This window comes from Macaca nemestrina, chromosome 1 (assembly GCF_043159975.1).
Source record: "Macaca nemestrina isolate mMacNem1 chromosome 1, mMacNem.hap1, whole genome shotgun sequence".
NCBI classification, from domain to species: domain Eukaryota; kingdom Metazoa; phylum Chordata; class Mammalia; order Primates; family Cercopithecidae; genus Macaca; species Macaca nemestrina.
In genome coordinates this window covers 72,612,612-72,625,718 of record NC_092125.1, presented here as the reverse complement: position 1 = coordinate 72,625,718, position 13,107 = coordinate 72,612,612, and the positions used below count along the sequence as shown (strand labels likewise).

The 13,107-nt window shown below is 40.8% G+C and overlaps 1 protein-coding gene across 1 annotated transcript in view; it reads left to right on the top strand.

The window, feature by feature from the left end:
• LOC105493528 (protein tyrosine phosphatase non-receptor type 14) overlaps positions 1–13,107 on the top strand; it is a 204,198-nt gene that overhangs the window by 75,364 nt on the left and 115,727 nt on the right. The window contains exon 2 of the mRNA XM_011761226.3: positions 11,257–11,584. Coding sequence (XP_011759528.2) covers positions 11,411–11,584 — 174 coding nt within the window. The 5' untranslated portion in view covers positions 11,257–11,410. The remainder of the gene's footprint in view (positions 1–11,256; positions 11,585–13,107) is intronic.

The following is a 13,107-nucleotide window of genomic DNA, read 5'->3' as shown; positions in this document are numbered from 1 at the left end:
AGAATAAGCCATCTAGGTAAGAGGCTCTGGCAGGGTGCTACGGCTGGGATGGGACCCTGATTCTGCTACCTTGCCTTCTGGATACAGCTTCCTCGGGCTGAAATTGGGTCCCAGCCTCAGGGTCCCCTCCACCATATCTGAGTAATGTCCACTGTGGGTGAGCAAAGATAAACTGCTGATGGTATGTCACAGTTGTTTTTTGTAGAATGTGGGTGCTTGCTATTGTCATTGTTACTTTTATATCATAAGGTCATAGCTGATAACCCTCTTTCTGTGTCATATCAGCATGGTTCATTGGGTAAGAAGATGGGGTCAAATGGAGCTCTGGGTTTGAACTTGATTGTCTTTAGTGGCTGAGTGAGTGTGGGGGAAGTTATTTCCTCTCTTTAGCCTCAGTCCTTAGTCTGTAAAATGGTGTGGTGTAGCAAGAGTAGCTCTGTCGTCGTAGGGCTGTTGAGATTGTGCTCAGCAGAGTGCCCCATCAGTGTGTCTGCTTCATAAATGGCGGTGCTCATTATCACCTTCTTAGTGCTCTGACACTTGTGGGGAATTTCCCATTCTAATTTTTAGGTTTAATAAGCTCTGACATTCTAGGACATACATCATTGTGGATATAGATACTGACAGCAAAAAAAACTGGAATTGAAGAGTTGCAGATTGCACGTCTCTCAAAGAAGGGTGGGGTGTCTTACAACAAAGCATTCCTGGCATGACTAGACAAAGCTCATTTCAGAGTAAACCAGAGTCAGGTATTCTGATGGAATTGATTATGCAAACTGGACCAGGAAGAGTCCTTTATTTTATGCCCAGTTGGTGGTACTTTACATTGTAAAGAATTTGTCATTTTCCTTACAGGAAGAATTTTTCCTACTGCCTTTTAATAATGAAGGGAAAAACTATTGCTTTCCGTTTATCTAGTGAAACCCAGGTTCTATTTTGGAAGGACAAAGGAGTTAGTTTGGAGGGAAAATTCTGACCCTTTTTTTCTTGTAATGTAAAAAAGTGAGCACTGTTACCTGTTTTACCAGGTTACTTTAAAAAGTATCACTTAATAATTTTTTTTATTTTACAAACCCCAGCTTATTATTATGGAAATTTTAGGCACATACAAAGCTGTAGAGAATGGTGAGACCCCTGACATACCTGTCTCCCACCTTCAAGGGCTGTCAACTCATAGTGGTGCCTCATCTGCACCCCCACCCAGTTCCCAAACCCCTGTGATTTTAAAAGCAAATCCCAGACAACATTATTATATCCATAAGTATTCAAGATGTACTTCGAATGCCTTCAGAAGAAAGTTTCGCAAAGGTCAAAAATGAAAACTTCCCTGTTCTAAGTTGCTTCCTGTGGGAAAATTATGTCTCTCTGGAAATCTCAAGACAGTAATCCTTAAAGCAGGGGGTGGAGAAATGATCTTTTAAAACAATAACTGGGGGAGCTTTTTCAGACTAACTTGTCCTACTAGAAGATTGCCTCTTGAAGCCACCCCCTTACCCCAAGAGTTCACAGTGTTAGGGATGTACAAGATAGAGAACCACCTATCTGGTGAAAGTGCTTCCGGGTTATGGAGGCTTTTTAACCACCATGGATGGGACTTACTTAAAAATGTATTTATTTTCTTCCTTCTTAAACAGATTATGCTGGATACTATTTAATTGTTCCTATTTACTACAGGGCATTTTGGACACTGATTTGTATGCTCTGGAGTGTGTATTTTAATCATTTACGTGTCACCTACCTTGTTGCCATTTTTTATCCCATGTCAATGTGCTTGTCTGTAATAACAGCCCCTTGTCTCTTTGAAATCTGTTAAGGGCTAGAAGCAAGGTCAAGGAACTTGTAAAGAACTGTACTTAAAGTTAGAGTAAACGAACTGAGGGTGTTCTTTTGTATGATGTTGGAATTAAGAATTTGGTGATATTTAACTGCTCAAAGGATGTTTTGGCTGCATTTCTTGGTTTTTGGCTGTGTTCTGCATAGATCAGGTTGCTGTGTAGCCACGTTTCATATAGGTGAGGTATTACTGTAATGAGTTATAACACAGCAGGAGTCTTTCTTTTCCAATTTCACATACAGCTTTAGAAAGGCTTGAAAGGTCATTTACATGGTTAGTGCGTAAGAAAGATGGAAAATGTGTTTTAGGACAAGTTTCCATCTCACCACTGACTAAAAGTGAGTTAGGAGGGAAATAATGGAATCTTAAAATGTGCTTTTTAAAGTCTTTGTTGTTGATGTTATTTTCATTAGCAACTAAAGTTAGGGGCTTGTGTTTTAAACCTTGCGGAAAAAGCTTTACTTGGCTAAAAATAATTTGATGTATGGATATGATTTGGGTACTGTACAGCTCTAAAACTGATTGATAGAAAAAACTAATAATATCATTTGCACTGCACAAAACTAATTTCCTTTCTGCCTTCCTTTAAAGGAAAATAAGAGTAGACATTTTCAATATTCTTTCCCATCCCCTCCCACCTCATCACTTTTTTTAGCCTTTCCTTAGGAAAATGACCTAGTACTATCAAAACTGAGCTGTGCCGTATGCAGGTTATACACAGCACAGACTAGCTGCATCAGTTTTTCCTTTCTTACACCCTCAACAAGGTTACATAGGTCTGTGAAATGTCCTTGGGAGTTGTAATAATATGGAATGCTGGAGAAATTCCAAAGACTGTTGGTAAATATAGGATGTAATTGAATAGCAGTTAGCTTCTTTTGGCAAGTTCAGAACTTACCTTTAAGAAAAAAATAAAGAGTTAAGTATACATAGTATAGCATGGAGACTAAAAAGAAAGTGCGGTGACCATGTTTAGGATTTGGATTTGAACTACTGTCTTTCATTTGCCTGTGCAGGTAATTCAATAAAACACTAAATAGACTGTGCAGGTAATTCAGTAAAGAGGAACATGCTGCATTTGGTTGATATTTGTGAAAGATCTCTCCTCTTCTTACCCATCATATTTAAAGATTTATTTGCTCTGCCAAATGACCTTTTCTAAATTGCGAGAAAGCTGTCTTTCTTTGCTTTGTGTTTTTAACTTTGAAGATTTTTTTTTTTAATTAAAAATGAGAGAACAACATACTGGAAATGCACAGTTCATAGGTAAAGATGGAAACTTACACTTTGGAGTTTAGGAAGCTGATTGACTACTCAGAAGTGAATTTTAGAAGTGACTGAAGGTTTTCTCTATGTTCTCTTGCAATGTAGCCTATTCTATGTAAAAGACCTTTAAAATGTGATGTTTACAGAGCAAATATCCCAACAAATTGCTTTCAGCAAGCATGGGCACACTAAAACACTTTTTATCATCTCAGTAGTTCCATTGTATTTGTTGCAAGGAACTTGTCTGGATGTGCAATCTCTGTCTGTGAGAATACCCCAGTATAAGACAGATCGGGGGCTAGAAAAGGAAAACTTGGGTGGTGGGAATGTTCTTTTGGAAACCCAAGTTCAATTTTTTCCCCTGAAAAAGCATGAGTGAGTGGAATAACTTAACTCTCATCCTTTTTCTTTGTAGCTTAACCCTCTCTTAAGAACCCAAAACTCAAATCCATCTAAGGCTCCAGGTCACTGAGGTCATGCTGGAGACTCCTGCCCTGCCTTAGTGTCAAAAACCCAGTGATCTCAGGATTCATTCTTTCTTCGTAATGACTGTGTTAGTCTGTTCTTGCATGGCTATGAAGAAATACCTGACACTGGGTAACTTACAAGAAAAGAGGTTGAATTGGCTCATGCTTCTGCAGGCTCTACGGGAAGCATGGCACCGGCATCCGCTCTGCTTCTGGTGAGGGCCTCCTGGAGCTTTCAATCATGGTGGAAGGTGAAGGAGGGGAGCAGGTGTTGCATATGGCAGGAGAGGAGGGGGCAAGAGAGCGAGCGGGGTCGGGGGAGGTGCCAGACTTTACAACAACTAGATCTCAGAAGAACTCAGTATCCTGAGGATAGCACCAAGCCAGAAGGGAGCCACCCCTATGGCCTGGACACCTCTGACATCGGGGAATTACAATTCAACATGATATTTGCTGAGGACATGTATTCAAACCATATCAATGACAAACATTTATTTCACTTCCTGCCATGTATAAAGCTCCATGTTATGATTATAGAAGGCCACAAAGCTGACTCCAATACGGGTCTTTCCCTTCAGGACTCTGACTGGGGAGCTGAGACACACATGAGAGTGATCGTAGGATGAGAGACTCTGTGATACACCAGGAGCTGTAGAGACACGGCCTCATGGATTTTATAAGACCAAGGGAATTTCGTATTAATTTCCCCTGGGGATAAAAGGACAATCGCAACACTGGTTGGGATTGCCGTACACATGCTATTGGCTAGAATAAGAAATCTTCCCATCCAGGATGGGCTCTTCAGAGGACATTTAGTCCGAGATTTTCTCCTTTATGCTTCAGGTGTCTGAGTTTGTGGGATAACCAGGTAGCAGTGGTTGAACTAAGAAAATGCATGATTCAGCATTCTACTTGGTCATTGTTTCCATGGGATTGTCATAGCTTCATGTTAAACTCTGCTTTGCTGCCCCACCCCCTACCTTCGTTTTTAACCTTTAAAAAGACTTTCTCTACAGTAGGTGGTGAAGTACTCAATTTCCTCTTTACACAACTCCTTGGCCATGCTTTGAGCAAACCTAGCATACTCTGAAACTATGAGAAGAGTAGGAAGTACACTTGCCCACACTTCCTGAGTGCTCACTAGAACTTTTTTCTCACTTCTCACAAATAGGTGGGGTAGGTATTAATTTCATAGGTGAGTAAACTGAGGCTAAAAGAGGATAAGTACTTTGCCATTCATTCTGCCCCTCTCTGGTTAAAGCCAGTACTTGCATGAAAGTTTGTGCGTGTTCCTCTCCCTAATAGTAAACCTTGGTTCTTAGAACCCCTCGGCTCAACTTCAGTCGAATGAGGATTTTTCCCTCTCTTTAGTCTTCAGCTTTCAGTTTCCAGTGGATTTACTGAGACAAAGACCCTGGAAGCTGAAGAGTTCAGAGAGTTTACTGCACTTTCCCTGTCATTCCCCCGTGCTTTGTATTCCGAATTACTTTCATCACGGAAGGGTGAAAATCTAAGTCTTTTTTTATTTTTATTTTTTAAATAGATTTTGGGGGTTCAAGTGCAGTTTTTTTGTTTGTTTGTTTTTTGACATGGAATTTTGCTCTTCTCACCCAGGCTGGAGTGCAGTGGCACGATCTTGGTTCACTGAAACCTCTGCCTCCCGGATTCAAGTGATTCTCCTGCCTCAGTCTCCCAAGTAGCTGGGATTACAGGCGCCTGCCACCATGTCTGGCCAATTTTTATATATTTTTTTAGTAGAGATGGGGTTTCGCCATGTCGGCCCGGTTGGTCACTCAAGTGCAGTTTTTTTTTTTTTTTTGAGACAGAGTTTCACTCTCGTTGCCCAGGCTGGAGTGTAGTGGCACAATCTCGGCTCACTGCAACCTCTGCCTCCCGGGTTCAGGTGACTCTCCTGCCTCAGCCTCCTGAGTAGCTAGGAATACAGGCGTCCGCCACCACACCTGGCTAATTTTTTGTATTTTTAGTAGAGACAGGGTTTTACCAGGTTAGCCAGGCTGGTCCTGAACTCCTGACCTCAAGTGATCACTCGTCCCGGCCTCCCAAAGTGTTGGGATTACAGGGCTGAGCCACCGTGCCCGGCCAAGTGCAGTTTTTTTACATGGCTGTATTGCATAATGGTGAAGTCTGGGCTTTTAGTATAACCATCACCCCAATAGTGTCCCAGGTTACTTTCTTTATAAGATGCTCTTAGGAAAAAGAGGGTTAGAAGATTGTTTTGAAATTAGAAAAAAATCACAGTATTGAAAAAAATTAGGAGTCAGCATTGTTAGCTTTATGATCTATATTTTACTTAGAAATAGAGTCTTGCTCTGTTGCCCAGCTGGAGTGTGGTGGCATAATTATAGTTCACTGCAGCCTCAAATTCCTGGGCTCAAGTGATCCTCCTGCCTCAGCCTTCCAAGTAGCTGAGACTGCAGGTACACAAAACCATGTCCAGCTATTGTTTTTATTTTTATTTTGTAGGGTCAAAGTCTTGCTATTTTGCCCAGGCTGTTCTTGAAATCCTGGACTTAAGTGACCCTCCCACTTTGGCCTGCCATATTTGTATAGTTTCTTTAATTTCTATGACTGGGTCTCAGCAAGAGTTGCAACTTAATAGTATTTATTAGATATGTTCTTAAAGAATAGGTCAATAGAACTATTAAGTAGCTTATTTCTGTTTATTTTAAAAAATAGACTTGATTTTTGGGAGCACTTTTAAGTTCATGGCAAAATTGAAGGGAAGTCTTAAAGATTTCCCACATACCCCCGCCTTTCCCCGTGCTCCCCCACTATCACCATCCCCCACTAGAGTGGTTCCTTGGTTACAGTTATTGAACCTAAATTGGCACATCTCTAGCACCCTAAGTCGTAGTTTCCATTAGGGCTGACTCTTTGACTTTTTATTTTTAACGGACCTTTCTCTTAAAAAAGTAGAACTTACAGTAAATAGAATGAGGGCTCTATAAAGAGCCCTCATTTTTCAAGAGTTATAAGAGATAACTCTTTTGAAAAAGTTTTTATTAGGAAAATCTAAAGTGTCTAAACATGTGACATTCCTATGAGCATGTGGCATTTAGTTCCAGGTTTTATAATGTATATGTGATCAAATGAATATGATGGGGCCCCAGAGAGCCACATGGGGAAAGTTGGAAAGGTTCCAGGAGCCCGACTATTTAACAGAAAGGAGATGCTTAGAGTGGATTTCACATCAAGCCTACTTTATAGTAGATATTTTACTCCCTGTTCTAATGACAAAGCAGAGGTATTCCTATTGGGCATAAAATATAGCAGGGAGCTGAGTTACATTTGAGGTAGAGCTCTGTGCCTGTGTGGATGGGTAAAAGATGGAATTTTAACATATGTGCTATGGCTTTTTTGAGAACTTAAAAGTAGTGGATAAATTCACAGAGTAATAAAAATATTGAAATGAAAAGGACTAAGAGATCTTTTTCTCTAATCCTATTATTATAGATTAGTGTCAAGCAGATTGTTTACCTGGGATAATTTAGGTGTAGCCATTCCTAAAGGTAAGAGATGTCTTAAATGAGTGCCTGAAAGTTCTTTCCACAAGCACAGCTCTGTGGCTATGCAAGTCCTGGGTGAAAATGTCATGAACTTTTAATGTAGGTAAATGATGTGTGTGTTAGAGGTGAAAAAAATGTGTTTCTAACTCTGAGGGAGTTTAGTGTCAAAATGTGCTGATATTTTTAACATAAGCTAGATTAGTATGTTAAAATAAGCACCAATGGCTGTGGGAATTCAGACAGAACAGACTACCTGTGATACTAAGGATCAGAGAAGTCCGTAGAAAGAGGCAGCATCATTTAAATTCAGCAGTGATTAGGTGTGAGCATGTTTACTACCTGCACTAAGGATTGCCTTCTTTTTCACTTTTGATTATGAAAACTTTTAGGTATATACAAAACCTAAAAGAACAGTAGAGTGAATGTCTGTATACTCACAGTTAGATTCAACAACTGTTAACATTTTGTGTATTTGTTTTAACTTTGAATTTATAGATGTGCTTATGTGTGTATGGTGTATGTGTTGGTTTTCCTTTTCTTTTCTTTTTCTTTTTTTTTTTTGAGGTGGATTTTTTGCTCTGTTGCTCAGGCTGGAATGCAATAGTGCCATCTCAGCTCACTGCAACCTCCGCCTCCTGGGTTCAAGCGATTCTCCTGCCTCAGCCTCCCGAGTAGCTGGGATCACAGGCACACACCACCATGACTGGCTAATTTTTGTATTTTTGGTAGAGACGGGGTTTCATCATGTTGGCCAGGCTGGTCTCAAGCTCTTGATCTCAGGTGATCCACCTGTCTTGGCCTCCCAAAGTGCTAGGATTACAGGCGTGAGCCACCGCACCCAGCTGTGTGTTGGTTTTTCAAAAAAACATTGGAAAGTAAGTTACAGGCATCTCATGACTTTTTTTATAAACCCTGATATATCCACTGGCATCTCTTAACACAATTCTGTCTCTTCTCCTATATAATCACAATTCTATCAAAATCTGAAGAAAATTAATAAAAATACATTAATGTCATCTAATTTCTATTTTCTATTTCAAACTTTCCTAATTATCTGTATTTTTTACAGGTATTTTTTTTTCCACACCTGGATTTAATCAGGGTTCACACACTACATTTCGTTTTCATAATTCCTAAATCTCTTTTACTCTGAAGCAGCCTGTACTACCTCCCCCTCCCCATGCTCAATTTTTGTTTCATGACATTGACTTTTAAAAGGATTAGACCAGTTTTCTTATAACATTTTGTTGATACCATATCTTGCAAGTATTTTTGTCAACTGGAGATTTTAAAAGTCTTTTAGAAATCAAAATATGTATTTTCTAGGAGATATATTACCAGATTATCTGCTAGCCATGAATATAAGGCCATTGCTCCTGATACACCATTTTCAGTAGATAATGTACTTTAGTCTTTATTTACAAAAATAATATAAGACAGCTGTAAGATGCTAGAACAATACAAGGTTAGAAATAGAAATATACAAGGTTAGAAATAGAAATATACAAGGTTAGAATTCTATTTAATATCAAGTAGCTCTGAGATAATAATTTTGCCGAGCTTACATTCTTTCCTTTTTCTGTGTTTTTGTTTATCATAAAAATTGCAGTCATCTATACATGTTGTTTAAAGTTTGCTTTTTATTTCACTAGTTATGCATTGCGAATGATGTCCCATAGAATATGTAGTAGAGGTTGTTTTTGCTGGGAGCAGTGTGTACCAAGCCAGCCACATTCTTTCCTAGGTGTTTACAGTGAGACACACACCCAAATGTAAAGTGCCTGGCTCAGGATTAGAAATGTGGCTTGTGCCCACAGAGCAAATATTTTTCTCTGTTTGAGGCTCTCTGGTTAATGCAGGAATTGAATATTGGCCTCTTCTGTTCTGTGCTTTAATAAGTTGAGGGAAATTCATGAGTAGTAAACACCTAAGGGCTATATATTTGAATTTGGCTCCCCCCGCTGTTTTTCTTGGGGTTGGGGGTGGGTGGGTCATTTCATATTCTTTTCTGTACTTATCAAGAGATCAGACTGGCTTACCTTAGAGGTAAACATGATACTCTGCCAACATAAAGTGATTTAGAAATGTTAATATATTTTACCAAGCCAGAGTTTCTAGCATATGTATTTTAAGCCATCATAAAACATATACCTGTCATGTTAAGGAATGTGCCCACGGCAAGTATCAAAGACCTGCAGTGGGAGGCTGGGGAGTGTGTTTTGCTGTGTTGCAGGGTTATACCCTGACAACCTCTGTGAGGCATGAGGACCGGCAGGGAGTGGCTTGTAAATATTGAAGCCATTTTATTTATTAATTTAAGAATTCCTACAAGTAGTAGCTATTCCTATTTGTACATCCAAGTGTCTTCGGGCTCAAGGGGTAATTCTGTGTCGGCAGATGGATGAAGAGTATAAATCCTGCCTGAATCTAGTTAACAAAACAATCAGATGAGCAAGAGATAGTCCGTTGGGCTTAATGGAGAACAGAACATTTGGACAGAAAAGCTTTCTGGACATTTCTGGCTTCTTTGAAAGACAAGTGTGATGAGCCTCCCAGCAAGATTGCTGGCTCAGGGTGGAGCAATAAGGCCACTTTTGTTGTTATTTTATTCTCGTGTTATCCATGGCAATAATGTCATCATTTTCATTTGGTGGGACATCAGGGTGTCAATAAGGCTTGTTACTATAAGAGTAAGTTAAATTATCTGTGATTTGGTTACAGGATTTTGCATCAAGATTTTGTAAAGGGACAAGATGATAATGGGTAGTTCCCCACATCTGTCTAAATATTTGTTGAAAAAAGGACAGAGTTGTGATTTTTAAGTGCTTTGAAGAATTCATCTCTTTCCATTAAAAAAAAAATGGAAGTAGCTGGCCAGGTGTGTTGGCTCACACTTGTAACCCCAGTACTTTGGGAGACCAAGGCGGGTGGATCACATGAGTTCAGGAGTTCAAGACCAGCCTGGCCAACATGGTGAAACCCCATCTCTACTAAAAATAATAATAAAAAAAATAGGTGTGGTGGCGGGTGCCTGTAATCTCAGCTACTTGGGAAGCTGAGGCAGGAGAATCTCTTGATCCTGGGAGGCGGAGGTTGCACTGAGCCAAGATTGCACCACTGCACTCCAGCTTGGGCAACAAGGTGAGACTCTGTCTCAAAAAAAAAGAAAAAAAAAAAAAAGGAAGTAGCTGATTATATTAAATGCATATTCCCACCACTTTATCATTCATTCTAAGTAAATAATAAAGTGTTTACATCAGACATGAAAATAAAAGTAAATAATGTTAATAAAAGTAAAGAGGCAGTGTTGCAAAGAGTGAGGAGGAACAAGATCAAATTTTAAATTCAGTGAGGCACTTAAGTCATTAAACTTCTTTCATCTGTAAAATAGACACCATAGGGTTGTTCATGAAGTTGGAATGAGACAATATATTTGGAAATTTAAAAAGCAAAACACTAGTGTTCAAGTTCCACTCCTAGTGGGCTTTTTAATTTGTATTTTATTTTATTTTATTTTTTATTTGAGACGGAATCTTACTCTGTTGCCCGAGCTGGAGTGCAGTGGCATGATCACGGATCACTGCAGCCTTGGCCTCCCAGGCTCAAGAGAGCCTCCCATCTCAGCCTCCCGAGTAGCTGGGACTACAGGCACATGCCATCATGCCTGGCTAATTTTTTTTTTGTAGAGACAGGGTCTCATTGTGTTGTCCAGGCTGGTCTTGGACTTCAGGGCTTAAGTAACCCTTCGGCCTCAACCTCCCAAAATGCTGGGATTACAGGCGTGAGTCACCACGCCCAGCCTCCTAGCACTTTCTTGAGTGGACAGTATTGCATAGTGAAAAAAGCATGTGAACTGAAGTTATGTAGACATTGGTTTAAATTCTGGCTTTGCCATTTACACTGTGCACCTGTGAATGAATTCTTTAATCTCTTTGAACCTTCGTTTCTTCAACTGTAAAGTAGCTTTTATCGTATCACCCTTGTAAGATAAGGCATAGGGCATGGGCTCTGCCAAGACACTTAGGAGTTCCAGAACTTGCAGCTTATCAAATCTGGATGGTGATCTGTTGGCAGGGGGTGTGCTCTTCTGTGTGTGTGGAATATGGTACCATTGACAGGTCCCTTCTGGAGTATGACCGTGGTGTTTCTTTTGCATTTACAGCTATCTTCCAGAGGGCCACACTGGGCATGGACACCCTTTTCCCTACCTGGAGGAGCACAGGTGATAGTGTAATTTTCCAGTCACGAAACTGTTAAGGCCGTCTCAGGGGCGTGTGCGCCAGGATAGGAGGGCGGCGTCCGAGGACCACATAGCCATGCCTTTTGGTCTGAAGCTCCGCCGGACACGGCGCTACAACGTCCTGAGCAAGAACTGCTTTGTTACACGGATTCGCCTACTGGACAGCAATGTTATCGAGTGCACGCTGTCGGTGGAAAGCACAGGGCAAGAATGCCTGGAGGCTGTGGCCCAGAGGCTGGAGCTGCGAGAGGTAAGGGGGTGTGTCTGTGTGCGCATGCGCGCATGCATGCGTGTTGGGTATGTGAAGGAGAACTCACCAAAGGGACCAGCCATCTGTTTCTTGGCATCTGTCATGTTTTTTGGCCTAAGCGACAATGTGTTTATAAGAATCCTGTTATTCTTAGCATGGCTGTGATCTTATCCGTCATTGGATGGGGAGATTCGTGCTGATGTGAACCACGCCTAGAGCTGCATGGCGTGGCAGGTTTCCTTTTATTTCAGCTGGGGAAGAGGTTTTGGGGGAGTTGAAAATGAGAGACTCTCCCTACCAAAGTCATTTTCTCTCTTTAAAACAACTGAGTGGGTAGCTGGTATTTTGGCATTCTGGCTGCACATTAAGGAGAAAAACGCCCACATACGGATGCATGCAGATGCCTTTTTTTTTTTTTTTTTTTTTTTTAGTTGTTTCTGTATTTTCCTCTAAAAAAAAAAAAAAACCCCACCAAATAAAGAGAAAAAGCATTTAGAGTGAGCATGACCAGTGAGGCTTTTTGTGGGAGCCTGTAAAACAGAGGTTTTGTTCCTTTTAAGATTCCTCACAGCCCTCGTTGCCTTCATGCTGTCTGTGAAATGACTTTTAAGCAAAAGCAGGGCTGACCACTAAGAAAGTCATGCTATCATTCTTTAGAAGGGACTTTCAGAGCAGTTGTTTATGACAGCCAAGCCCTTCTTTTTTCAGTCGTGCAGACATTCAGGACAAGAGACTTTTGTGAGCAATCCACACTTCAGCATCTGTGTCTTGAGAGCTGTCTGACATATTGATCAGTGGGGAAGGTGGTCTGGTTGAGTGGCTGCCAGTACTGAATGACTGCAAGCTCCTGAGACTCAGACCTTCCTGAGGGCAAGGGAAAGCTGTATGTCATTGTCCTAGGTCCCTGGGCTCTTGGAGAGTCCAAGTGACAGCATTGCCCAGGACCTCGATGACAGAAGAGGGGTGGCAATCACTGTTGGAAGTGATCGCATGTGACCTCTCTCCACCTGCTTACAAAGGAGTTGGGGCCCAGGAGGATCTTCCTCTCCCCTTTCCTGCTCTGAAAGTCCCTTCTAAAGGCATCTTCCACAGGCTAGCTGTTTTTCTCTGAGAAACTTTCACCTGCAATGCATCTGTCTCCTGCTGTTCTTTGTGTTTATACTTTGGTTTCAGTGATCAGGTATTCCTTTTAGGTATATTTTTCTGTGCAGGAGACTGTCTTGGACAATGGAGGTATGTATTAGTAGCTTGGTAACTGCCACAGTAGAATAAATGTGTGAAATGTTCTCATCTTGTTGATTGGTAGCTGGCTATCTTTTTCTCGTTGGTAACACATTAGGGTACACACATTTAAACACACATTTGCATATGTGCATGGGCATAAAGGAAAAACTTAAATGCTGGTTGGGGAAGAGACTTGTCTAAGTTCTTATAGAAAATTAGTATTTTTACTTTTAAGTACTTTCAGTCACTCAAATTAGAGCAACTAATTATTCCTCACATGCGTCGGGGGACAGTGTAGC